The 24,773-nt window shown below is 40.7% G+C and overlaps 1 protein-coding gene across 1 annotated transcript; it reads right to left on the bottom strand.

Moving 5' to 3' along the window:
* Positions 1-669: 669 nt before the first annotated feature.
* On the bottom strand, positions 670-24,171 carry E2F7 (E2F transcription factor 7). Its single transcript, XM_054988990.1, has 13 exons — positions 24,029-24,171; positions 23,280-23,372; positions 19,267-19,545; positions 16,269-16,428; positions 13,751-14,038; positions 13,033-13,191; positions 11,701-11,838; positions 10,299-10,493; positions 9,016-9,082; positions 6,378-6,870; positions 4,669-4,933; positions 2,637-3,061; positions 670-1,055 (listed from the first exon to the last, which is right to left on the bottom strand). The coding sequence occupies exons 1-13, from the start codon at positions 24,134-24,136 to the stop codon at positions 879-881; spliced, it is 2,847 nt and encodes a 948-aa protein (XP_054844965.1). The 5' UTR covers positions 24,137-24,171; the 3' UTR covers positions 670-878.
* Positions 24,172-24,773: the final 602 nt, after the last annotated feature.

The following is a 24,773-nucleotide window of genomic DNA, read 5'->3' as shown; positions in this document are numbered from 1 at the left end:
TTGTACCAATTAAGAGTTAACATGTATGTTATGCCCAGAAACAACAAAGAGAAGCCACAAACTTCATTAACACAAATCCTATTGAGAAATTTTAACTTCACAGTTATTTTGGTCTTAAAGTTTGTCACATGAATACATTCATTCATTCTTTAAGTTATTAGACTTGCTTAACAAGTGCAGCAAAAATTGTACATCAATCACATTCAAGTACTCTGCAAAAGTTGCAAACAGTTTTTGTTAAACCGTGCTCCTCTAGCAAATAAGCAGCTACTACACTGCTTTATTAAAAGGCCCCCCCCACCAACCTCACGCTGGACAAATATTTGTATAGAGTGCTATCCCTCCGTAAGTGCTGGCTAGCTCCCCCTTCTTGGGCTTTGCAAGCAGACATGGTAAACCTATTTAGATCTCCTGTCAAATAAAAATTTTCTTAAAAACTCAACAATACTAGTTTGAGAATCCCATAGATTAGCAGGGATATAATTTGATTTCTAACTGGGTATTTATATTAATTTAGCTAGAACAGCAAGATCCGAGGCCAGTAGCACCTCTAAGACCAACAAGATTTTCAGGGTATAAGCTTTTGAGGGTCAAACCTCCATCAGAGAGCTTTGACTCTCTAAAGTTTATATCCAAAAAATCTTGTTGGTCTTTGAGGTGCTACTGGACTTGAATCTTGCTGTTCTACTACAGACCAACATAGCCATCCACCTAAAACTTCAATCTAGCTGGAGTAATTCTTAAGTTAACAAAACAGGGTGTGAATGCTTGACAGCTGAATGTATGCCATTCCTCCCCTTTTCAATGTAATAACGGATTGTTTCTGTAACATTCGAGGCTATATCCTAAGCTGCCTACACCTCTTGCAATGAGCTGGATTAGTCAGAGCTGCTGCTGGAGATTTCTAATCTTCTTTGTACAGAACTGGCGGTTCTGCTCTGGTTGCCTTCATTTTTTCGCCATGCAAAAGGATCTTCAAGGCTGCCAGGTGTCTTGAAAAATGTTTCTTGGTGTATGGGACGAATGTTCTTAGGAGTCAGGGGGGCTGAAGAAGGCTGTTTGCAAGAGAAGACAGAACAGTTTGACAGTAGTTTAATCTCAAACTCTATTCTCCCTCTAGCTAAAAACCTCAAATTGCAAGCAATTTTTTATAAAACAAAATGGAAAAGTTGACCATGACAGAATTAGAGCTTCAGTCAATAGACCTGGTCCAACTATGCACAGGCTGGTCTCTGCAGTGCCTATCACTGGTTTGGGAACAACACAGAAGCCAAGTCAAGGAAGTGGCATTTTTAATTGTCCACATTTACAGCCGAGGGGAAATGATATGGAAGGGGTAGTAGTGGCTTTTGGTTAATAGAAAAGGAGATTTGGATAGCAAGACAATTTACTGAGGAGGGCAACTGCTAAGACAGGTGAAGGTGATATAACTTTGGGAGGCATTTTAGAGGATGTTAGGAAAGGGAAGTTACAGAGAGGGAAGCTGAAATGTTCTAATGCATCTGTTGGTTAGGACAGAACTGTTGTTTTGGCAGGCAAGAGATAAGAAGGAAGTCATGTCAAGAGCTCGATGGCAATCGACATTTCTAGGCACTAACCCTATTCCTGGTAATTACTCTCAACAAAATTAATGATTTTAGCATTCCGTGTATGAGAAAAATTATGGAAACATTTGTTAGGTGCACTGGTTGACCTTCAACCTATTTGAGTTTGGTGGGTTGGCATGCTAAGACTAGTGTATATAGAACAGGTATCCAAACCTTTAATGAATTCGTTGTCTCTTTTCATGAATGTAGCAACATTCACATAAACTTTAATGCAACTAATAAAGGTTATTTAATACCTGATTATCCCAAAACACATGCACGGAGAAGGCTCTACTTCATTCGTGGTTATTTTCATTTGGAAAGAATTAATTTAAGCATATGGCCTGTTCCATATACTTACATTCAGTCACACCAGCCCTGTAAAACCCGTATGTGATTATGAGGAATAAACAGCTTACAAGGGCTTCTCTTTCACTTCAATAGGAGGACAACTTCATGCATACACAGAGCTGTCTGAACCATTGAAGAGAATAGGAAAGACTGAAGGTAGGAACTCCATGTATGCGCTGCATGAATGACAGACATGAATGACCTCAGTTGGGACAAATAGGGATTCCAGCCAGGGCTTTTTTTCTGGGAAAAGAGGGTGGTAGAACTCAGGACCGCACAATGACATCTCTTTGGGTTAGCTGGAACAGGGGGGAGTTTTCTAAAGTTTAAATTGCCCTCAGTGAAAATGGTCACATGGCCAGTGGCCCCACCCCCCAATCTCCTCTGTCTGGAGATCAAGGGGCGGGGCCACTGGCCATGTGACCATTTTCAAGAGGTGCCGGAACTCCTCTCCACCGCGTTCCCACTGGAAAAAAGCCCTGATTCCAGCATAATTTATAAGGAAGCTCTTGATTGGATTAAAAACCAAGATCCCTGTTCACAACACAACAAAATAATAAACAATAGTATTCCCATTTTTAGCTGCCAAAAAGGCAACAGAATCTTGGAAGCACTAGAACAGGTAGTAATTTAGAGGCATTCCACCTGATTTTCTCTCTCTCTGAGTTTATGCTTTATATTAATTTTTTCCATCCTCACCTGCTGCAATTTGAGAAGGGTGAGCGGGTGGCCCATACAAGCTGAGGAGTCTGCTTTAACAGAGCCACAGGCAGAACCTAGCACAGGGCTCAGATGCACGGCTGAATGTATCTGCTGGTGTGAGTCCAGTGATGATAGCTGTGATGAGTTTGGAGTAATAACGGCTGGAGCCCCAATGAACACAGGTGCTGTAGAGGTCAGGCCAGGCATGCTGAAATTCATACATGTGACATTTGGGAAAGAGCCAGAGGGAGTAGAAGAAAGCTGACTTGTGACGGCTGGAGAACAGATAAGAGGGAAAGATGCCAGCGCAGGAGATGGGACCACCACACAGGGAACGCTAAGTGAAGGCAAATGACTTGAAGGGAGGTTGACTGGATCAGGAGATTGGTTGGCAGGAAACAGGAAATTAAAACTGTTTAATCCTAAACCAAAGACAGAAGAACAGAGGCAGATACTGCAATTAGATGCTCAGTAAGAACTTGCTTAATGTTATTAAAATAATTTTACTATGAGTTCACTTATTAGTTGTTTTATATTTATTTATTTACTTCATTTATACCCCAGCTTTCTCCCCAGTGGCCCACATAATTTATGTTATTGCAAACTATTGAATATTAAGGTACACTGTAAACATTTACAGATTTTTAAAAAATTAATAATTAATAATTTTTTAAAAAGCAGTCTCCTTCGCTCAAGATGAAGGATGGAAGAACAAGATGGCAATGAGAAGAATCACAGATAAATAACTGAAATGCCACGGAGCTCTGCCAAATTAGTCTGCATTTATTTTTTACTGCCTATGTAAACAAGAGGTCTCAAACAAGAGGTAACTCATGAGCTACCAGAAGCTTGTGTATCCTCTATGAGGAAAGATCACAAAAAGATCTTCTCTAGGCTTTACTTTTTTTTTAAAATGCTTTTATGTTGTAGAATTTAGTCTGTGCTGAACTGCAGGAATTCTTCCTAGTTTATATTCTGTTCCTAGGATAGAACAAAGCTTAGTAACACATGGATGGGGAGGGGCAGGGAAGCAGCTTGATATTATTTGTCATTACTCAGAAAAAGCTCTCATTAAATAAACGGTTGATGTCTTTAAGATGATGTACTTTTTCTGTGTTGTGGTAGACTACTGATCAGGTGCATGGCTATGATTAAGCTATAGACTTAATTTGACTATTGAATTTGCTTTTTTAAAAGAAAGGAAGTTTTAAATGTGTATTGTTGCCAAGAATATGAAAATATTGGATAGCTTTTCCATTGGACAGGGACTGTGATTACACCTCCCATTGTCCCATCTCAGCTTCTCTGCCTTTATGTTTTCATTATCTACAGTAGCTCCACCATTTCGCCTTAAATACCAATTAAGCAATATTCTGCAAAATCGATACAAAATTTTGCCAACAGAAGAAAAAAGTCACATTAAATAAACTTAACCATATTTGCTTAATTTAGAAATGAAAAATGTAAACATACTTATTGTTGAATTTGAATTTTTTAGTACATGATCCCATACCTCTTCACAATTGTTGGCAGCAGTGGGAACAAATTTATTAAGATGACACTGATGAAATGACAACTAGCCTTGCTCCTATAACAAATTCTTGTGATTCCTGCAGGTTTAATTCTCTTCCTTGTTCTATTACATAACGTAACCCATATTTTGGCTCATAGCACCTCGTCGGCCTACTTTGTGCATCTGATGAAACAAGAAGGTATCTGTACAACTTTAGGCCATAAGCCCATTAATCTCTTCAGTGCCACTTTTTTGTCTTGGAAGTCATAAAGCAATATAACATCTGAATACACTGGTTTCAGTAAGTGTAATTTCTCCTCAGCACCTTCAAACTGTGCATACAAGTAACTAAATCAACATTGTAGGAAAAAGACAGATACTTAAAGAGAATGACAAAATTCAAGGGAGGAGTCTACAACATGCATAATTCTTCCAAAAACTAGTAATTTATTAAAATGCCCTCCTTGAAATTAAGAACCTCTCTCATTCTGACTAGATTTTCTGGGTAGACCTTACCTGTTGTAGGCTGTACATAAAGATACTGTGGTAAGAAGGAGTGCTTGCCATCTTCTTGAGAGGCCTGTTCATTTTCATTCATGTTTTCTTTGAGAACTTTACTCCTATATAGCTTTTCTTGCTCTTGAGTTTCTAGGGGTTTCGTTGCCTCGTTTATGGAAGTTTTCACAATAGGAGTCCCCAATTCAATCTGGAAAGGTTTTAATTCATCAGTGGAATTGCAGTTATGATCTGCAGAAGCTTCTGGGTCCACTGGCTTAGAAGGCTAGCAAAAACAAAACAGAAAAGCCAGAGGACGCTTGTACAACTTATTTCTTGTATTGAAAACAGAGTTTAGAAATGGGATAACATTTAAAAAAAAAAAAAAAAACAAGTGCGCTCAAAGAAATTTTCTCCCAACACGACTGATTGGTACAAACGACGACACAGGAACAAGCCTGCTTTAAAACGAGGAGCTGCTAATGCTGCCACATTCAGAGACAGGAAGATGGGCAGTAGGAAGGTGCATCCAATGCCATGCCACGCTCAAGGACTTTCATCCAGATCAGACTGGCCGGCGATACTTCTTCTGAAGCACTGGACTCATCAAAAACCTTGAGCTATTTGCTTTACAGTCATCCTTCCACAAGGATGCATCTACTCTCTGCCTTTGGCATATTGCGGAGGCTAATTGGTGGAGTGAATTGATGGATGGTCTCGCCTTTCAGCAAGCTGGCTAAATGGCCCTTTAACTGCTCTTGGCTTTAGGACAGGAAAAGGAAAAATGATCACTATCCCCCTCCCTTACAATCCTAGGAAACCTGCACACGTTAAGGATGAAAAGGGGTTAGTATGTGGAAGGGAGACAGATCTCAAACATTCAGTAGACACCTGCCCAAGAACTGCGATTTTCTAACAGTACAGAGTTACGTCAGTCTAAGATCAATGCAGTCAGTGGGCTTACACTGCAGTAACTCGATATAGGATTGCACTGCTTGCCTTACGCTGAATTGGACCATTGGTTAATCAAGATCAGTATTGCCTGTTCAGACTGCCAGAGATTCACCAGGGCCTTAGGTTGAGGTCTTTCACATGACCTGCTACCCGACCCTTTTAACTGATATGCCAGAAAGTGAACTTAGGACCTTCTGCATTATGAGCAAATGTCCTACCACTGAGCCATGGCCCCTCCCCACTTCCTAAGCATGGTCTAACATACATTATAGTGGAGGCAAGTGATGCACAATTCCCCTCAGCTTGACTTGGAATGAACTTGGTATTCACAAGTTTTGTCAGAGAATTCTTGAAGGGAAAAAAGCACCTAACAAAATTCTGCATTTTGTTCACAAGCTAAGAATGCCGCTTTGTGGGTGTGTATGAAGAATCTTGCTTTATTTCTAAGATGTGGAAGAACTCAGGAAACTGAGGATGAAGTCATAAAACAGTGAAGTATTCTGATCTGCTGAATGTGTGCGAAGAACAACGTGATTATGATAATCAAAAGCATCTCAAGTAGAGACGTGAAATGGACAACAGGCACTCGTTTTTTTGGTGCAAGGTGTAAAGTAATACTCAGGATGGGCTGTGTGCATTTGCAGTGTATGTTGCTGCTGTGTGTACAGTCCTGGACAGCGTAACTTATGTGGGTCACTGAGAAAGTGGTGACACAAGGGTCCCCTCTTGCAACCACAAGCAGAAAATGTGGGTATCATCAAGGATTTCCCCCTTACCTTAGACAGCACCAATGAAATGGGACCGTCATTCTGCTCCGTGTTTTGTCTTTTAGCAGTAGGCGGTGCAGTGGGGGAAGCACAACTCTGAGAATTCCGCTTACGACAGTCAAGGGGATATTCAGCAGTTTCTGGTAGGTGGGGTGAAGTCTGGCCTTGGAAGCCTATAATACCCTTATCCTCCATAGTTAGAAGACTTTCCTGAAGATTCCCACACAGCATATATATAGAGGGAGACTGCAAATAAACAAGAGATTGACTAGAGAGTACAGTGGATTTCCCCGTCTCAGTTTTGGAAGCGGATGGACCAGACAATGGTGGGAGTTGATTGTTCATTCCATTTGGTAGAGAGATATGTAGCATGTCTGAGCAGGCAGTCGTCGATAACTGAGGGAAGGCTTTGAGACAGTAGTCTGAGTCTCCAGGAAGCGCAAGAACAGGGACGGGAGAAATTATGCTGAGGTTTTTTGTTCTTTCAGTGACAAAAGTTTTACTGTAAGGAGGAAGGAGGAAAGTTAGTCCAGAGCTTAAGGAGTTTTTACATCCAGATAATGAAAAGTTTCAAACATATCACTGTTTATTTTAGTTCACAAAATCAGTGACACTGAATATGGGACTCTAATCTGGAGTAATGTGTTTGATTTCCCACTCCTCCCCTTGAAGCCAGCTAGGCGACCTTGGGTCAGTCACAGCTCTTTGGAGCTCTCTCAGCCCCACCCACCTCACAGGGTGATTGTTGTGTGGATACTAATAACATACTTTGTAATCTGCTCTGACTGGGTGTTAAGTTGTCCTGAAGGGTATTCACAATCAGGATGGGACCCACATATTAAGAGATGGACTGCTTAAAATGTGGTTTCAACGCACAAATAGATTGAGTCCACTGATCTCGCCACTGATGTTGCCAATAAATGCTCACTATGACACAGCCACGAGAAATAGAGTTGATCAGCTCAGCTATGAATCAGTGATAGATAAGAAAGGAAATGTTAAAACTTGGCAAGAAATTCAAGCTCAAGGTAAAAATATCCCATGGCTGATATATCACCAAACTGTATCAAGACTAAAGGAACAAACTCTTAAAGAAGGCGGTAAATTGAGAGAAAAACCAGAAATTGAACTATTAATATCTGGAGATTTGAAGCATCTCCTAGGGAAAAAGCTACAAAACTCTACTGTAATACCACACAGAAATGGAGCAAGTAACAACCTGTATGACAAAATGAATGGAAAAATTCAGAGAAACTATTTCAATGAACCTATGGGAAGATCTACGGACTAAGGACAAAAAATTTACAGGCTGTCAGTTACTAAGAGAGAATTGGTATAAAATGTTTTTAGCTAGTATACTACCCCCAAAGACATTGCAAGAATTAGTAAGGGTTATAGCGGACAATGTTGGAAATGTCAAAGCGTGGACGCAACATTTTACCATATGTGGTGGACTTGTAAGAGGGAGCAAAAATATTGGATAATGATACATGAAAAGATGCAGAAGATTCTTAAACTCAGATTCGAGCTAAATCCAAAAAACATGCTCTAAAACATCCTACCAATTAATGTTAGAAAAGAACAGGGAGACCTTTTCTGTTTCATGGTAACAGCAGCAAGAGTATTATATGCAGCAAAATGGAAAACAGATATATGTCCTGATGTGTCAGAGTGGAAAGATAAGATTTATGAATATGCCTCAATGGCCAAATTAACTACTTATTTACATAATAGACCAATAGCCAAATTTTGGGGAAAATGGAAGGATTTCTTTGACTGCTTAGGCAGAAATTAATATTAATTAAGGTAACCTAATATAAAGATAAGATTAAATATAGGGAAATGATTAATCAAAAAGTTGATATGATAGTTTGTTTACATATTAGTAACCAAGGAGGGGGAAGGAGAGCCAATATACAATTATGTTTAGTCATGGCAAATTCTGAATGTATTTTTCCATCAATATAATTTTAAACAATTCCAAATGTACTGTTTATATAAGTCTCAATTCAGCTTCAAATGTAGTGTTTGTATAATCTTTTTAATGCACTTTCTATTTTCCTAACTTTTTAAAAAAATAAAATTTCTTTTAAAAAAAGTTGCCCTGAATGTTAACAACAACAATTATTATGATTCATGGCAGTAAGCCTATGTATGGACAACTCAACTATCAGGAAAAGATCGGCGATGGAACAAGACAAGTGATTTGGTCTCATTTATAATCAGCTTCCTTTAGGTTATTCAGTATTTCCACAATGGTATGTGCCATTTTTGGAGATACGGTTCATTGCATTTACTGAAACATGTATACTCAAACGCCTTTAATAATCTTCTGTACCTCTAAGTTGGTTAAAATGATGCAATCAGTCTTCCAATTCTGCATATTTACACTAGCACTGGAAACGTTCTATTCTTTGTGGATGGTCCTGCAACTTGAATGTTTGCATTGAAAAGCCAGAATGTGGTGGAATCTAACCTCATCTGCCCTGCCTCGCTACTTGCACGCCATGAACATTCTGAGATGTACACAAATGTATACTGAGCAGTTAGTGCTGGTCCTTCAGAGGCTGGGCAACAGCATGTTTGGTGGCCTGAATCCAATTCAACACTCAGAGCATTGTTTCTGTGGCTTCAGTGTTCTGCATACCTTTTATCATCTTCCATCTTCTGGCAGCAAACTGATGCCAGATTTATCATTTTGGAGCAGCAGTCTTCTGAAGAATGAGGGGAAAACAAATAATTGAATTAATTAACAGCAGGGTGAACTGTGCGGAGACCAGACATGCACACGCCCAGGCAACATCAGAAAGCTCAAGCTGCACCGGCCAACAGTATCCTCAGGTCCTCTTGACAGCTGTGGTTTTTCAAGTGATTTGATCATTACTCTTTAAAGCTCTTTTCCATATCCCTCCAGCATTGTTTCAGGCAGTACTCTCATCTCCAGCCCTTCTGCTTCTGGCCTCTGTTACAACAACCTTCCATGCCCCCTCTCCTGAATCAGGTCAGGTAGCAGACCTTGGTAGTCCAGCCAAGATACCATTCTCTGGATTGTCTCTTCCTGTTGCTTTGCATTTCCTGAATCACCTAAGGTGAAAGAGCTTAGGTATCCCTATACGTTTAACACAGCCTAAATGAAAATGCAGAGGAGGGGAGTCTTGTTTCTGATATTATGAGAGGTACCATGCGGCCGCAGAGAACCATCGCCTTCCCCCCACCCAAGCTCAGGGTGGGAATCTCCCTCCTCCTGTGTCTAGAGCCAAGTAGCAGGGGGGGTGAATATCCCCTCACTTGCAATGTGTCTCCATGCTCTTGGAGCAGAGCATGCCGTAGATAGGGAGATGAGGAGGAAAATGGGGATCACCCAACAGTCATGCTGCATTTGAACTCCAAATTCAGGATGAGGGCAGGCGTTTGTCATGTTTGCCACAGCAGAGAAAGCCAGTATAGTTGGTGGTGAACCCAGTGATCAAGGCTGTGCAAAATGGCAGCCAACAGTTCAAAAACGACCTCTCCCCGTTCTGTAGCTAAGTCCTGAATTTCCAATGAACCCAACAGAACAATGGCTTTTCAGCCCAAGGCAGGTAAAGACCATCTCTAAGCTACACACTGTACACCATGCCAAGGGCATATTACCCATTGTCAGAGAGCTCTAGTAAGACCTTCAAATCACTTTATTACTTTACAGTGCTGAAGTGTGAAAGTATTATAAACAGGATTGTTCCAGTCAGCTCCAACTTACCAGCAACCACAATACTCAGTTCTCTTTCCACTTAAATAGACTTAATCTGCCAGTGCCAAATTCCAGCAGAAGAAACAGCACAGTAGGCTAAGCTGATTTACCCAAAAAGAAATGCACAGCTGATGGCTGTTAACTGGCCGCTATCAGTAGAACTGGTGGGTTGGTAGAGAGCAAGTTCCTCCAGCACTTACCTTGCCTTCCCCTGTGTGGACTGCTGGGTTCAGAGCTGACCTTCCTCTTGACCACTTTGGAAGGCTGAGTGGTGTTAAAAGAAGCATGCCGTGAGAAACGCTCTTTCCCATTAATACAAGCTTGGTGTGGAACACGGATCCCCCCTTTCACGTCTTTTAAAGCAGCACAGGTTGAATTATCCACCTTTATATCACCTAAACAAATACATTCTTATTACTCGATTAACCAAGGGGTGGCCAATGGCCATTTCACTCTGCCATGTCCCAGTCACGACAGAGAAACATAAAGCTTCATCTTCCAGTATGTTACATGCTCAGTGGGCTGTGCTCTGAACCTACCCCCACTCTTACAGTATGCTTACTGTCACTTATTTCCAGCAATTGGCTCATTATACTAGTTTCCCTCTCTCTTATCTGAGAATCTCATTTATATATACTAGTCAACTTATTTATTAAACGTTGTGTTTCAGAAGGGAAGGAATTTGGGAATCCGGTCCAGCTAGGTAACACATCCTTTCCTTTTCAGGCACTTTGAAAAACCTACAGCTTGCCAGAGGTGTGAGCTGAAGGTAAGTGCCAAAGAGCTCCTGACCTGTGGCCTAGTTGGAGTTGCAGTAGTAGGAAATGGAGCCAAGCCAGCATGAACCCAGGCATCTTCCTCACTGGGCCAGGACTCTGAGATTTGTGGCTGCCCTGATTGCCAGACCATCAGGGAAATACAGATGTGGACATCTGGACCAGGTCATTCTTGTGCCTTCCTTATCAGTGAGCTGAGCCATCCCAAAGATTGTTGAACATCTGCAAGGGAGGCTGGGTGTGTGCTGCTATCTTGCCCTACCCTCCTTATATGGGGCTCCATTCTGGTGTTAAGGAATAAATGAGGGCTATAAATATTTAAAACAAATACATTCATTCCCTCCCCACATCTGTTCTTTCATCCCTTATTTTAGAATGTAAGCTTATTTGGTCAAATACTCTGATTGAAATGTATTTACATGCTACTGATCATGAGGAATTTGAATATTTGCTATACTTCTTTGAATACTTAACACAGCACTGCTCTTTTTAAAAAATAAAGTAAAAGTAGTTACCACATGAAAATGCTCACTGAAGATCGCTGGAGTTGGATCCTATGACTCCCTGCTGCTAAGACCCTTAAGTCCCTTCTGCCAATTCTTTCTCCACTGGAAAAAACTTTTTGTCCAGCTGTTAATGGAATCGAGTCATATGATCCAACTTAGCAGAAGCTTTGGTTTTCAGTTGACATGCAGTTAGGTGTTATCCAGTATTATTCATACATGTATAGAGAGTTTAAGACTACCTACAGTTATAGTTAAAGTCGTTGGAAATAGACAGAGAGAGAAATAACCTAATATAAACAATATAATAGAAACAAATTTACCACAATCACCACCGAATTCCACAGGCCCAATCCACTTGAAAGCTGGCTTGCGACCTCTCTCTTCTGTTACATGAACTTTCTTTATGAGCCCCAGGCTTGTCAAGACATTGGCAATATCATACAGTCTTCGTACCTTTGCTAATGAAGAAAGGACAGTTTAAATTAAAACGAATGAATGCACTCGATATAAATGCACCTGGCTAAAGTAAGTCGAGTTTTCTGGTGACTGTTATCCACAGGAAACAAGTGGATACATCAAAAGCATCTTGTAATTTGGGTGTGCATGCCTGTCTGAATACGTAATACCAGTCTTTTCTATATTGTAGTCCTCCAGTCCATTTGTGTCTTATAGATAAGGATTTTTTAATCACCTCTAGCTTAAAAACCTATGTATGAGCATTTATTGGAGCTGCCCTCTAACACAGATGGAAAAAGCTTTTCTTTGTAAGCAGATTTCTTCTGACAGTTTAAAACACTGAAGCCCTATTGCAAGCAAACATCTCTCTCTCGTTTTGATTCTGTACTCAAGAATTTACCTTGGATAAGCACCCTCTCAGGAAGACACCCAAAATCCCTGTGTGGCACCAGACATGTAGCATGTTTATACTACATTTTACCGTTTTGTCAATCAGGCATGTTTTGGTGCCAAGTCTCCTGAAGAATTTGATTCTGAAGAATTGTTTGTATCTAGTTTTGTATAACAATTTTATCTCTTTTCTGTGAACAATTAACTTTGGAAAGTATATAAGATCCTCTGCTATGGCTGATCTTTATGCACATGTCCTACTGAGGGCATCTGCATCTGGGCTTTATTAGCATTATTTATGAAATAAAACTCATATTTCCTCATCGATCACAGTTTGGTGTCTTGATTAATGGAGGGTAACAGCTGTTATGGAAAACAGATTAAAGCAGAGTACTTTTTAAAGAAATTTCCATAACACTTATGTAACCAATGTATTGATTTTAATTAAGCAAGCAGAAATATAACCAAACAAGTAGATTTCTTTATTGAGGTCGGTGTGTGATACTTTCATTGTAGTAAGCAACACCAAGTAATCACGAACAACCCTAACATAAAGTTTGAATTAGGCCCATGTATCCCCAGTGACATTATTTTTAACTGCCACTGAGAATACTTCCAACGAGGCTGAAAAACGAAACGAACAGTGCAATCCTAAGCAGAGACAAATCCTTCTGCGTGCGCTGAAGTCAATTGGCTTAGGAAGATGCAACCCTGTTCTGAGCTGCTTTCTGGTTCTGTCAACGTGGCCTACCCCCCCTTCTCTTCAGGGACTGGATAATAACTTACCATTTGGAAATAAACCTTACTTTTAAATTTGCTGTGATCTGCAGTATCCTGGCTTTCTTCTATCAATATTTTTGCTGCTATGTCGAGAGTGACTATCTTGGTCTTGGAGACAAGGAACAGCATGACAAATTTTTGGCTCATAATCCTCAACGACTTGTCCTTTCTGCTGTTTGCAGATGCTGTATTACAAACACAACCCAAGTCTCAGCATGTCACGTCTATCGCAGCCAAGAAAACATTATGAGGTTTCTCATTCAGGAGAAAAAAATCCTTGTTGGAGAGCAGTTTTTTAAAAATATAAAAAAGCAGAAAATAATTGCACATGAACAGAGGGGTGGCCACATTTTAATTCAATTCAGAAGAAAAACAGTAAAATGATATATCGAAGCATTGCAATGGGAAATGAGACACTGAACTGGGTTTTAACCTCATTCTACCGTTTTTGCTATTACCTGTGTTCAGTATAATTGAGAGTGAGCTAAGCTATTTGGTTTGTGTTTCAGAAAGATAAAAACGAGGATTGCCAAGCCAAGAAGGATTGGGACAATGAGTGGGGACAAGGCCACAAGCTATTACGTAGTTCTACCACTTGGAGGAAAAAGAGAGCTGTCCTCAAGTAGTTTCCTTTCCTGTGCAGTTGTTCATATTTTAAATTAAAAATAGAGTAGCATTGCACAGAATTTTGCATTGAAGGCAAGAATATCAAGCTGGCTTCACCATTATCCATAGTTAACTTACCAGATGGACAGTCTGTCTCTGAGAAGTCAAGCAACTGTCTGTCTTGGAAATCTATAAAGGTCTCTCTTTTGTGTTCTCCAAATCTACACTCAAGGTCTATTTCTTTATGCTGGAAATAAGCCATCAGCTCTTCATATTTTTGCAGCTCTCCTATTTCTTGGAGGTTTTTCAGAGTCTGACTCAGGCTGTGCCGACCGTGCCAACAGTACTGATTCTTAGCCACTCGGCTAACAAGATGAAGGGACTCCAGGACATTCACTATGTCATAAATTCGCCTGCGTTCAACTCCTGGATAGGGTCAGAAACAAAACATAGGGTAAAAAGGGTGACTACGGGTAATGTTTCATGAGCACTATGTATTCCTTCAGCAAGCCTTCCAAAACCATCCGATAAATGCTGCAAGAATCTCCTTTTCCTGGCCACGCAACACAAGCCATGGATGGTCTACTTGCAAAAAGCAAACAGAATTAAAGTCAGTGTTTCCTTCTTTCACTGCATTCCACCCACATAAGTGATGGTGTTTAATTGGTGTTGAAGTGCTACTATTTTTTGAATTACTGTAGTTATTTTCTTACATGGGAGAAATGTAATACCATATTGTGCAATTTAAAAAGGTTTCCTTGTGACCATTTTCATACATTTTAAGAGACAGTCTTACATTTCACTTCCTTGTATGAATATTGAAGACAGAATCTATCAGCCCCTAATGGGACTGATTATCAGCCCCCTGGTTCAGGCATCCGCTCTCTACACAACTGCTGGCCAGAGAAGGGAACTGCGGTGGGGATTTTTCTCCTGCTGCCAAGATGGCATAGCGGGAGGCTTGGCACCCCACTAACCAGTGAAGCCATGGCTCCATGCTGCTTAAAGTACACACCCTGGCCAGGTGATGATCCAGCAGCTTCAGTAACGTCAGGAATTCACGTGGGAATGTGTTACTTCAAGCCTGTGGTACAGATTCACCCATGTATATAATATGTATTCCATGTGAAAATTTACATCTGTGAGACGGCACCGTTTATGATCCCCCATCCAGAGATGGGAGTATTAATTTGAATTCAGGGAATCATAAAAAAGACGCTGTTGTGTAAAATTTGCAGAGTACTTTGCCCTAGCAGCAAATGTGGAGTTGAGCCTATAACGGAAATGCCTTGCTGCTCTGCTCTCATTTCTTGATGCTGTCACTTTTCATTGCATTTTTCATTAAACTTAGTACAGTAAAAGGCTAAACAATTCTACCCTGACAACAGTATGACAAAAATCTATTTTAAGAAAATATGCTATGTGAATAGAATGAATAATTGTATAACTTCAGTCCTGAACCAATTTACTTAAGTGAAAGATCTACGGGTTAATGAAACGTCCCATATCTAGGTTCAAGCCCTTACACCCCAATTAATAATCCAGTTAAATAAAATCTATTTGGGATTCATCAAATGTACCGTCAAAGAAACCAATCAGACTGTATTTCCCTAAATTTGTCTGTTTCAGTTGAATGAAGCAGTGAACTAAACTGTTATCTGTGTGAAAGAATATCACAAATAGATTATAAGAAAGCAACCATAAAAAAAATATCTAGCCAAGACATAAAACTCACTTTGACCTAAGGAACATTGCTGTGCATGTACAAATTGCTTATGTCATTGACAACTAAATTTACTAGACTATAATTACTATAAATGTTTTCAGTTTTGTAATTTCATGGCAAAAAGTGAAGAAACCACTAACATTTCATGTGAATAAACTTTAAAAAAACATTTAGGCATAGAACCTTACTATTCTCTCTGCAGTATCTAATGCTATGTTCAACCACAATGACAAACTGGCTTGGATTCCTAGTTTTGAATAGAATATGACTGTACTGGGTAGTTCTATGTTGTCTAATGTCAGTCCTAGAAGTGCTTATGCTGTTTCAGCATTTCTTCAACTTTGTATTGGATTTTTGCTAATGTTATGTCTTTGTAAACTTGCACTGATTTATACTATAACATTGTTTATTGAAATGTCCTTGAAACTGACAATGCTAATCTCACTATGTGTAAACCACCTTGAATCTCAGTGAGAAAGGCAGACTATAAATGACACAAATAAAAGAAAATAATTGTTTTGTCTAATCAAAATGCCATGGCTTGGTGAGAATGTGGAAGTCTTTGATTTCCAAGCCATGTCAAAAAAAAAGAAAAGAAAAAGAGAGGAGCCATGGAGAAGAGCGTGGGCCTGAAGACTTCCAGAGCTCATTCTGATTATGACAATCATTTTAAAAAATTATGCCAATGCATTCTATATATTTTGCTTGCAACCATGTGGGTTTGCAGCTGATTTAGGAATTATGTTCATGTCTCTAAACATTTCCTATACAAAAATACTTGACAGCTGTGTCATACAAACCCCACTGAAAAGGATGGAAATTGCACAGCAGCCTAACTCATTTAACTGGTGGACTGTGCTTAAAGAAAGTGCACACAGTTCATTAGGAACACCCATTCTTGCAGTCAGTATTGTTTTCTTTCATACCTACCAAGACTGGAAGCCACTTCATCCAAAGAAATCGTTGTTTTTTCTGCTGACAGAGGGTAACGAGCTAAAAATTTTTGGCACAACAGCCCTAAGCTTTTCTGCTTTCTGCTGGGTCTCTGCTTTTCATAGTCATCTGACGTTCCATCATCTACATTATCACACTATTAAAGAAACAGACACAAGGGCTTTACTGGCACTCTGGTGTTGGCTAGGATACACAGAAAACCTGTAGCATTCCAAATAGGTCACATCCCAGCTGAAAAATGAAAGTTTAGGAGAGAGGGAAACCTCTGACACTGACTAAAGTAACTGGAGGGGAGGGGGAATGTAATTTGGTTCCTTTCCAAACAGCAGAGAAGTACTTCTGTTCCAGTATTGCTTGTTCTTTTGTGGCACACAAATGAAAGTGAATTTTGACTGGGAGATTCTCTGCTTGTCTCTAGAGGAGCAGGACTTTGAGGACTCATCATCCCTAAAGAGACAGCATTCTATATACTCTCCAAAGCCCAAGTGCTATACTGTAAAATGCCGCTTTCAAAGCCCCTTTGCTCAGGCGTGTTTTATCCGCTATTATCCAAGGAAATCTTACAGAGAGGTTGGCATGGATCTAACTTAATAGTCCAGGAGGCAGAGGCAGTGCAACCAGTATTTCTTAAAAGCAACTGAAAAGTTTGTAAAAAGACATTTTTTTTTTTACAACAGAGCCAAATGTGAAAAGCACTGCAGCTTTCATCTTTTGGAAAATGTGAAGTTTCTTTCAAGCAATAACATACTCAAAGCAATTTGCACTTGAAGGGGAGCTGGGAATGACAATTCCCAGCCAGGCTTCTTAATTTTTACAGTTTGCAGTATCTACTGCCTTCTGCAGCATAATAAACCTTACACAGTGGGGCTGTTTAAAATTGATGTTAAGGTTGTAGGAGAAGTGCCAATGTTCATTTAAGTTTTCAGAAAGTATTTCCAAAGAGTGCTTAATATACATAATAAATGTAAGGCAAGCCAATGAACACGTGTAACCATGCTTTAAATTAATAAGTATGGGAAGTGTGTGACGTAACCTAGCACATGCATATTATAGCAGTTGAACTAAATTATGCTGTAAATCAGGGATGGGCCAACTCTTTCAAGTGGCATATGGACTATGTCAGAAAAGTAAGAAGATAGCGAAGTCCAGATAATTTTCATATCTGGATTACAAATAATTACATTATATTTCATGAATATGGTGGCTGTCATACAACTAACAGGCATGTTATAGTCTCACATATTCATGGTAGAATATGATCCCTTGGTGAAAAATACTCTGAAAAGCTGTACAATTTTTGTGTGTGTAAGACCTGGAAAAGAGATTTAGTTTCTCTTACAAGCACCCTTTGTCTACAAGCTCATGTGCTCTAAAATTCTCGATAAGCCGCGGTCCTATGGTGGCAGCTGTGGAGAATTAATAAATGAGTGGCCAGTCGAACACACAGGCAAAAATAGCAGATACGAATAAGATTAGCAATTATTTGTTTAACAGAAAAATCAAGAGTGTGGCTGGGAAGAACCAAGGAACAACGATTTGGGCAAGCTGTTAACGTCAGCATTGCAATCCTGACAACATGGTAATTCTGCCTCAAGAAACTCGGCGCATCCAGGTTCAGATGGAATCCATCTTGAAAAAAAAGATACTCTAATCAATGGAAAGTTTTTTTGCAAAACAAAGAACTGAGAAAATGAACTGACAGCAAGAGCTTTGAAGCTCTTTGCCTTGGGAAACCTGTCCTACAAAGACACCATGTTCTGTAAATATGAAGACCGGTTTGCTTTCCAGAAGACAATGCCACTAATGTAAATACTGCCCGAAACTAGAACGTCTTTTTATGGATGGGGCCTTGTAAGTAGAATTCCTTTGATATGCCAATAGTGCCTTCTATTGGATCCTGAAAAAGGGTTCAGTTTCACAGAATATAATAATGAAATGAAAAATACGACTGATTTAAATTAAAGGATACAAATTAAAATATTTTTAAAGTGTATTTTGAATATTACAATCAAACTACATTGAAATTAAGATCTTTGAACTGAGATGTTAAATATACGTAGGTGACGTGTGCATCTGTCTTGAAACACAAAAGTTATTAGTTTTTGATGAAAGTTTGAAGGCAGAAGTCAGTGGACTAACAGTGCAATCCTAAGCAGAGTTACTATGGTCTAAGACCACTGATTTCAATAGGCTTAGACTAGAGTAATGGGCAGGAAGGGATTTAGTGAGGCAAAACCAGAACTGTAGGTTGAATTCAATTGTATTTCCATGTAATAATGTACTTTTCTTTCTTTGCTAATTTCTTCCTAGGCTTCCATGTAGTTTTTTTTTACTTTTCATTCAAAAACCATTTAATCTGTTTCAGTGAGGACAGAGCCTGTGCCTTCTTTATGAGTCTAGTGTTTGTCTCCTCAGGCAATGATGATTTTAGGTCCCAGAGAGGAAAATGAGATGGGTATTAAACCAGAATAAAACTGCTGGTAATTAATGAAATGAAAAAATGCAAAATGTACGCTAGGTATCTTGCAACACCTTGACACTAAGACTGGCATAGTCTTTTTTTTCAGGTGAGCTGGCACTGTTGTAAGTAGGAGCTCTTCCAAGCACTTGTGGTCAGTACCATCCATGCCCCAAGAATCAAGTATTCTGGACGTTCTATATGAAATGTCAGGGATTTGCTAAGAGCAGAGCAATCTTTTACACTGAGGAGCCTGAAATGTGATACATCTTTCACTGATTGCTGCTGTTTGAATCTGAAAGGACTGGACCCTTTGCTAAGACTTCAGCGCCCAGGCAGAGCCTTTGTACCTTACAGAGAGATGATGTGCATCTGGAAGGAGGCAAAAGATGGGTTCCCAATCAGCACACAGCATCTCACAGACACTTCATACGAAACAGTCAGAATGTTGTTTAATTGAAGCAGGCATTAAACTACCCCACACTCTCAGCAAACTTTATATGACAAGTCTCTTACCTGCAAGGAATCAGGAAAGGCATCACAAATGTCACTGTTCTCAATAGGTCTGAAAAGCTCTTTCTTCTTTTCCCTATCCCGCATGTCAGGGCTAGCAGCACTAATAAGCATCTTTAGGTTAGCTGTGGGCGTCCACGGGTCTGTCAGGGGCCTATCACTCAGCTTAACAGGTGTAATTGGATTTCTCTCTGGGGTACAGCTTTTTTGCTTTGATAAATCAATGGGTTCATTTTTCATTGGTGTCTTTGGAGTCATTCTAGGTCGATCAAATATGTTTTCCTGTAAAAGAGAGAAGACAGCCGGAAGGTACAAAGGCCACCAATCAATGCAACTGTATTTATCACTACTTTTTATCTGTGTGAGGATGACAGTTGGCAGGGACTTATCACAATCCAACATCACACCCACAAACAGAACTTAGGCTGGGGGCATGACAACGAGGAGCTAGAGCTGCGTAAATACTGGCTACCAACTGAGTTCTATAGGACAAAAAAACTGGGTTATAATCTGGGACACAGTTGAGAGCACTAAAGCATTCTGCACAGATACTTGAGCCACTGGGGAAGGGATGAAAAAGAGGGGCAAACAGCTGTCTCAGAGCCACTTGGAGTTCCCCTGTATGGCCCCTTACATTCATCCATACAAGTGAATACATGCTATTAACGGATATGGGATGCAGGGGAAATATAATGCTGCATTTATGGCAAATCTTGTCTGCTAGCTTCTGTCACAGGCACTGCCCAGACATGACATGATAAGCTGTTGAGTTCAGAGCATACGGAGACACGGAACATTTTCAGGGATACTCACACATGTGACCTCTACACATGACGGGCAATTTAGTCCTTACACTGGCACACATTGTACTGCTATGTCAGTAACATCGTGAATGTCAGAATACCCAGTATAATGCCAACGTAATAATTCTCATTGCAAAGGGATGTAGGATAATTATTTTCCTGAAATATTTATGGCATTCACTCACTTATATAGAAGAAATTAGTTAATATGCTATAACTGGAGACGCCGCTGACTAGGACAAAACCTGCACCCCAGTTCCAGTGATAACGCAGTATGTGGGAGGATTACTTCTCAGTTACATACTAAATTGAAGACTTACTCGGTGAAATGTGGTGGAATCTGTTCATCTGCAGAATCCAACCATTTTGCCCAACCCTTCTTTGGATACTATCATGCTATACTGTGACAGAATCTAGGAACTGGATTAAAATCGAAAATTGGTTTTGCTAGATTTTTCGGTTATTAACACCTGGGCCACATACCTCTCTCTCTCTCTATAGGTATATAGTGTTCTCTGGTGTGTACAGGGACATGTGATAGCAATTCTTTTGATGTAATTCTCAGTGAAGAACAATTGGCTCATCCCTGCTTTGTATGATAGATCACACTGAGTCATGTATTATTCAGCCAGTTATTATATACATTTGGCAGGGATTTAACATACCCACTAATCTAGACTTCTGCATATTCATTTGAGACACAAAATCTCTTCTCAGCTGTGGCCCAGATTGCAGACTGTTTGCTACATCACTAGAACTAACAAGGTCCATTCTTCGATGAGAGCCAAAAGGGACATTCCAAAAACCCTTGTGAGCTGCTGTCTGTACTTTCCAGTCAGTCAGATCAGTTTATACCTTATCTTTGTGCACCAGCAGAGAAACAACATCTCGCAAGTCGAACAGTAGTGGCTGTTGCTGACACGGTCACTGGCAATGCAAACTGCTATATCGGGGCAATGCTTATTTAAATCCTGCATTATTACTCAGAGTGGATAAACTCTGTTGGGCTGGAAGCTTAACACATTAATATCACCAGGACAACTCTCTAGGTTCAGTGAAGGAAATTGGCTGGCTAGTCTCAGATCTGTTTAAGATAATAAATGATGACAAGAAGGCCAAATGTGACTTTTTAATCTGACTAGATTGACACCTGCAGTGTTTTTGTTCTTTACTTGGGGAGTGGAAACATATATCAGATTTGGAGCAATAGTTAGAAACTCTTTCCCAAATTAAGAAGTGCTGCTCAAAGGGTGATAGGTTGCCCATCCAATTAATGAAAGTGTAATCTGTTTCATGTTGCTTTGTCCACTGTAAATGTCACAGTAGAAGTCCTAGAGATGGATTGGGGAAAACAAACTGGCATAAAAGAAAATGCACCCTCGAGGGTATTCCCCTACTGTTTCCAATGGGAAAGCCACGTAATACCTTTTATTAGACCCAATCAAAATATACAAAACAGTGTGCAAGTTCTGCAATCCTGTAAGAACGTTTTAGAAACCTGAGTATTAAAAAAGGGGAGGAGAGAAAAACAAAAATATTTCAGACCTCAATCTCAGGGTCTGTTTGCATCCTGTGTAGAAGGCTAGTCATTAACAGATTGGGTGGAGCTGATATCAAATGGCACCTTTTAACTTTCTGGGAAGAAGGAAAAATGGTGGCCTTCCATTGAAAACATGAGAACTCGGCATCACTGACTGTGTCAAATGTGCCTGGCATTCAGCACAGGATGCAGACAGGAGGCCAGTCTCCCCTCCCACTTGCTTTTTTAACAGTCAGCTTGATGGGGGCGGGAGGGGGGGGGCTGGCAAAACTCAAAATGTTGTACAGACTTGTGTTTTTTGGTTGGCCTAATAAAAGTTATTGCATGGCTTCTCAGTTTGGTATCTTCAGACCAGTGCGCCTACCTGCAATTTCTGTAATATAAAATAAGCTATCTTAAAATGAGTAAAAAGCTTTCAAGCTGAGGTTTTAAAACCGTGTTTTTCCTCTGTTCACTCCCTTAAAATGTTTTCTAATAACTATTTAAGACAATCTATCATGCTAAGTGATTACAGTTCCCATATACTGTAGACATATACAATTCTCAGATCCTCTTTCCCACTTCTGATTACTCCATCTTCTACAGGATGTGAAAAAAACTCATTTATGTCATCTATCTATACACTTAAATTAAAAATTAACTAACATGGAAAATAAAATAAAAAATAAAAAGCTTGTACCCATTTGTGCAAATCTTCAGTTTTCTGAAGTCTATCTTAATTAGAAGCACATCTCTGGGTTCATAACATCACATATGGCATCATATTTTGATCATCTTGAGTACTGGCAACAAATACTGTGTCAGTTCTAGGATTTTACACTCATAACAGTCAAAGAGCAGTTCTAAGTAGGCCACTCGGGCTAGTCAATGGGGTTTACTCCTAGGACCCTTCTATAAACTCATTCAATGGTTTTAGAAGGATTGTTAAGTATTGCATTGTAACCAATTCAAACTATTAGCCAATTTGTTCTTTGCTCCATAAGCAAATGTCTCGCAAAACTTTTTTTCATTTCTCTAGTCTAAATGATTCACTACTTCCTTAAAAGGGCAGAGGAGACATTGACTTGCTCTGAAATTAGAGCCAAAAGGAAGTTCTTCATGCCAAACTAAGGTTGCCAACCTCCAGGTGGGCCTGGATATCTTCTAGAATTACAACAGACATCCAGATTTCAGGGATCAGTTCCCCTGAAGAAAATGGCATCTTTCAGAGGGCAAACTCTAGATTCTAGGCAAAACCCCTACCCAAATTCTCTCTTCCATAGGCACTGCCCTCAAATCTCCAGGAATTTCCCAGGGTGGAGTTGGCAACAATACTCCAAATAGGACCTTAGGAAATAGGAAGGGTAGTATTGAACTGAAAAATAACTTTTAAAAAAATGGGAGGATTATTACAATTTTCTTTCCCTCTAGGATTTTTTGGAACAAACAACAATAATCCAATGTAACAGTACCCTTACCTAAAAATCATTTTTACAAATCTGTAGTTTTATAACTTTGAAATGTCTGACTTTATAACCTAAGTTTCTTCGTTCTTTCACAATTCCGACCTTTAAAAAAAGGTAACACAAAACTGAAAACAAAGCCTAACTATTCCAAATGCATATCCAACTATTTATACATTAACTAACTGTGAATACACCGTGGTGGGGACTTGGACAATCAGTTCTACTTACCTTTTGTGCATTTTCCCCATCTTCATCTGTAAAATTCATCTTTGTGTGTCTTGGACTAATCAAGTCTTTCAGTGTTAAGCAATTTGCTTCCATCTGTAAAAAAAGTTGCACAAGACCATCAACGTGACTTTCCCCTGTACAAACTTAATTTCAAAATCTGGTACAACTCCTCCCCAATAACATTTAAGAAAGTAACGTGATCTTCATCATCGAGTAGATGTTAAAATAATAAAGGACCCGTTGTTTTTTTAAAGGGAGCGGGATAAAGATTAAAGACTGGCAGCCAAGGGCGGGAGCTCTCTGAGAAGCGGAGAACCTTCTGGCGAATCTGTCACTGGAGTTCAGAGAGTCCTCACCGGGATCAGTTAGTTTTGGCGCAAAGAACTAGAGGAGGAATTCCGACTTTGAATGAATGAGCGCGTCTGAAATCGGTTACTTCGCAGCCAGTCAAGGACATAACCAAACCCTACCTGTGCCCTGAGCTCGGGAGAGTCCCCCCCGGCAGCCGCCTTCATTCGGCAATAAAAACTAGGAGGGGGGAAATGAAACTTTCTTCCTCCTCTCTGCTCGCTCGGGGAGGCTTCTAAGCTGCACTCAAACCTACCAGGACACCCCCCCCCCTTCCCGCCCCAAATGTGCCCGCACGTTACCAGTGCAATCCTAAAAAGAGCCACTCCAGTCTAAGCCCGCTGAAATCAGTGGAGTTGGGCTGGGGCAACTTTTCTTAGGACCGCACCGTAAGGACTTACTCTCTTCCCCGCCTTCTCAAAGGGGCACCTTCGCTTCGGCGCCTCCAAAGCCACGGTCGCGTCTGAGGCGCATCGAGGTTCTACGGAGGGGAAAGGGGCGCCCCACATCCAAGCGGCCGCGGTCGCTCTCCGAGCCCCCCGCCCACGACGTGCCAGCGCTGGCGAAGGCTCCGCCGCCTGGAGATTCCACTAGGCGCTAAAGCTTCTATTCTGGCGCCCTGCAACATATTTTTACAATCCGGCCAATCAGGATCCTCCTGGAGGGGCGTCCCCCGCGCGTCCCCGCCAATCAGGTCGAAGCCCTGCGCGGAGAGTTGGCGCTACTCTCGGCGCGCTCTCTGCCCGAGTCCCGCGCCTTCGTCTGCGGCCGCCTCGGCTGTTTCCCCGCCGCCTCTGCCGCCGCCCCCTCCCACCTTGCGGTACCTGGGAAGCCGGGCGGAGCGCGAGGAGGGGGAGGGGAGGCTTTTGTTCGGTCGCCCGAGGCAGCCCTGGAGAGCGGGGAAAGGGAAGGCAACAGATGGGGCCGGGAAACTTAACCCTGAAAGGCGCTGTTGAAGGTGGCGGGGACCATTATGCTTTCTTGCCCCCGCCGCCCGCCCGCCCCTTCAGCCTGCTGTTATAGAGGATTGTTGGTTGGCAAACAGTTCTGCGCTTCATCTAATTTCGAAGAATTTAACTGACAGGAAATTCGCTCCTCTCCTCTTACCCGCCCCCCCCCCGTTCACCTCAAATTTGCCAAGAGAAA

The sequence above is a fragment of the Eublepharis macularius genome, chromosome 9 (genome assembly GCF_028583425.1).
Source record: "Eublepharis macularius isolate TG4126 chromosome 9, MPM_Emac_v1.0, whole genome shotgun sequence".
Classification (NCBI taxonomy): Eukaryota; Metazoa; Chordata; class Lepidosauria; order Squamata; family Eublepharidae; genus Eublepharis; species Eublepharis macularius.
Note: the sequence above shows the minus strand (reverse complement) of the source record. Positions and strands in the feature narration are given on the sequence as shown.

Excerpts from the sequence above, each read along its gene's own strand:
- E2F7 (XM_054988990.1), bottom strand. The coding sequence starts at position 24,136 with ATGTGGGGCGCCCCTTTCCCCTCCGTAGAACCTCGATGCGCCTCAGAC. Across the intron at positions 10,494-11,700 it reads GGAATTCGGTGGTGATTGTG|GTGATATAAAGGTGGATAAT; the intron begins GTAAATTTGTTT and ends GTATTTGTTTAG. Across the intron at positions 4,934-6,377 it reads TTTCATTGGTGCTGTCTAAG|CCTTCTAAGCCAGTGGACCC; the intron begins GTAAGGGGGAAA and ends TGTTTTTGCTAG.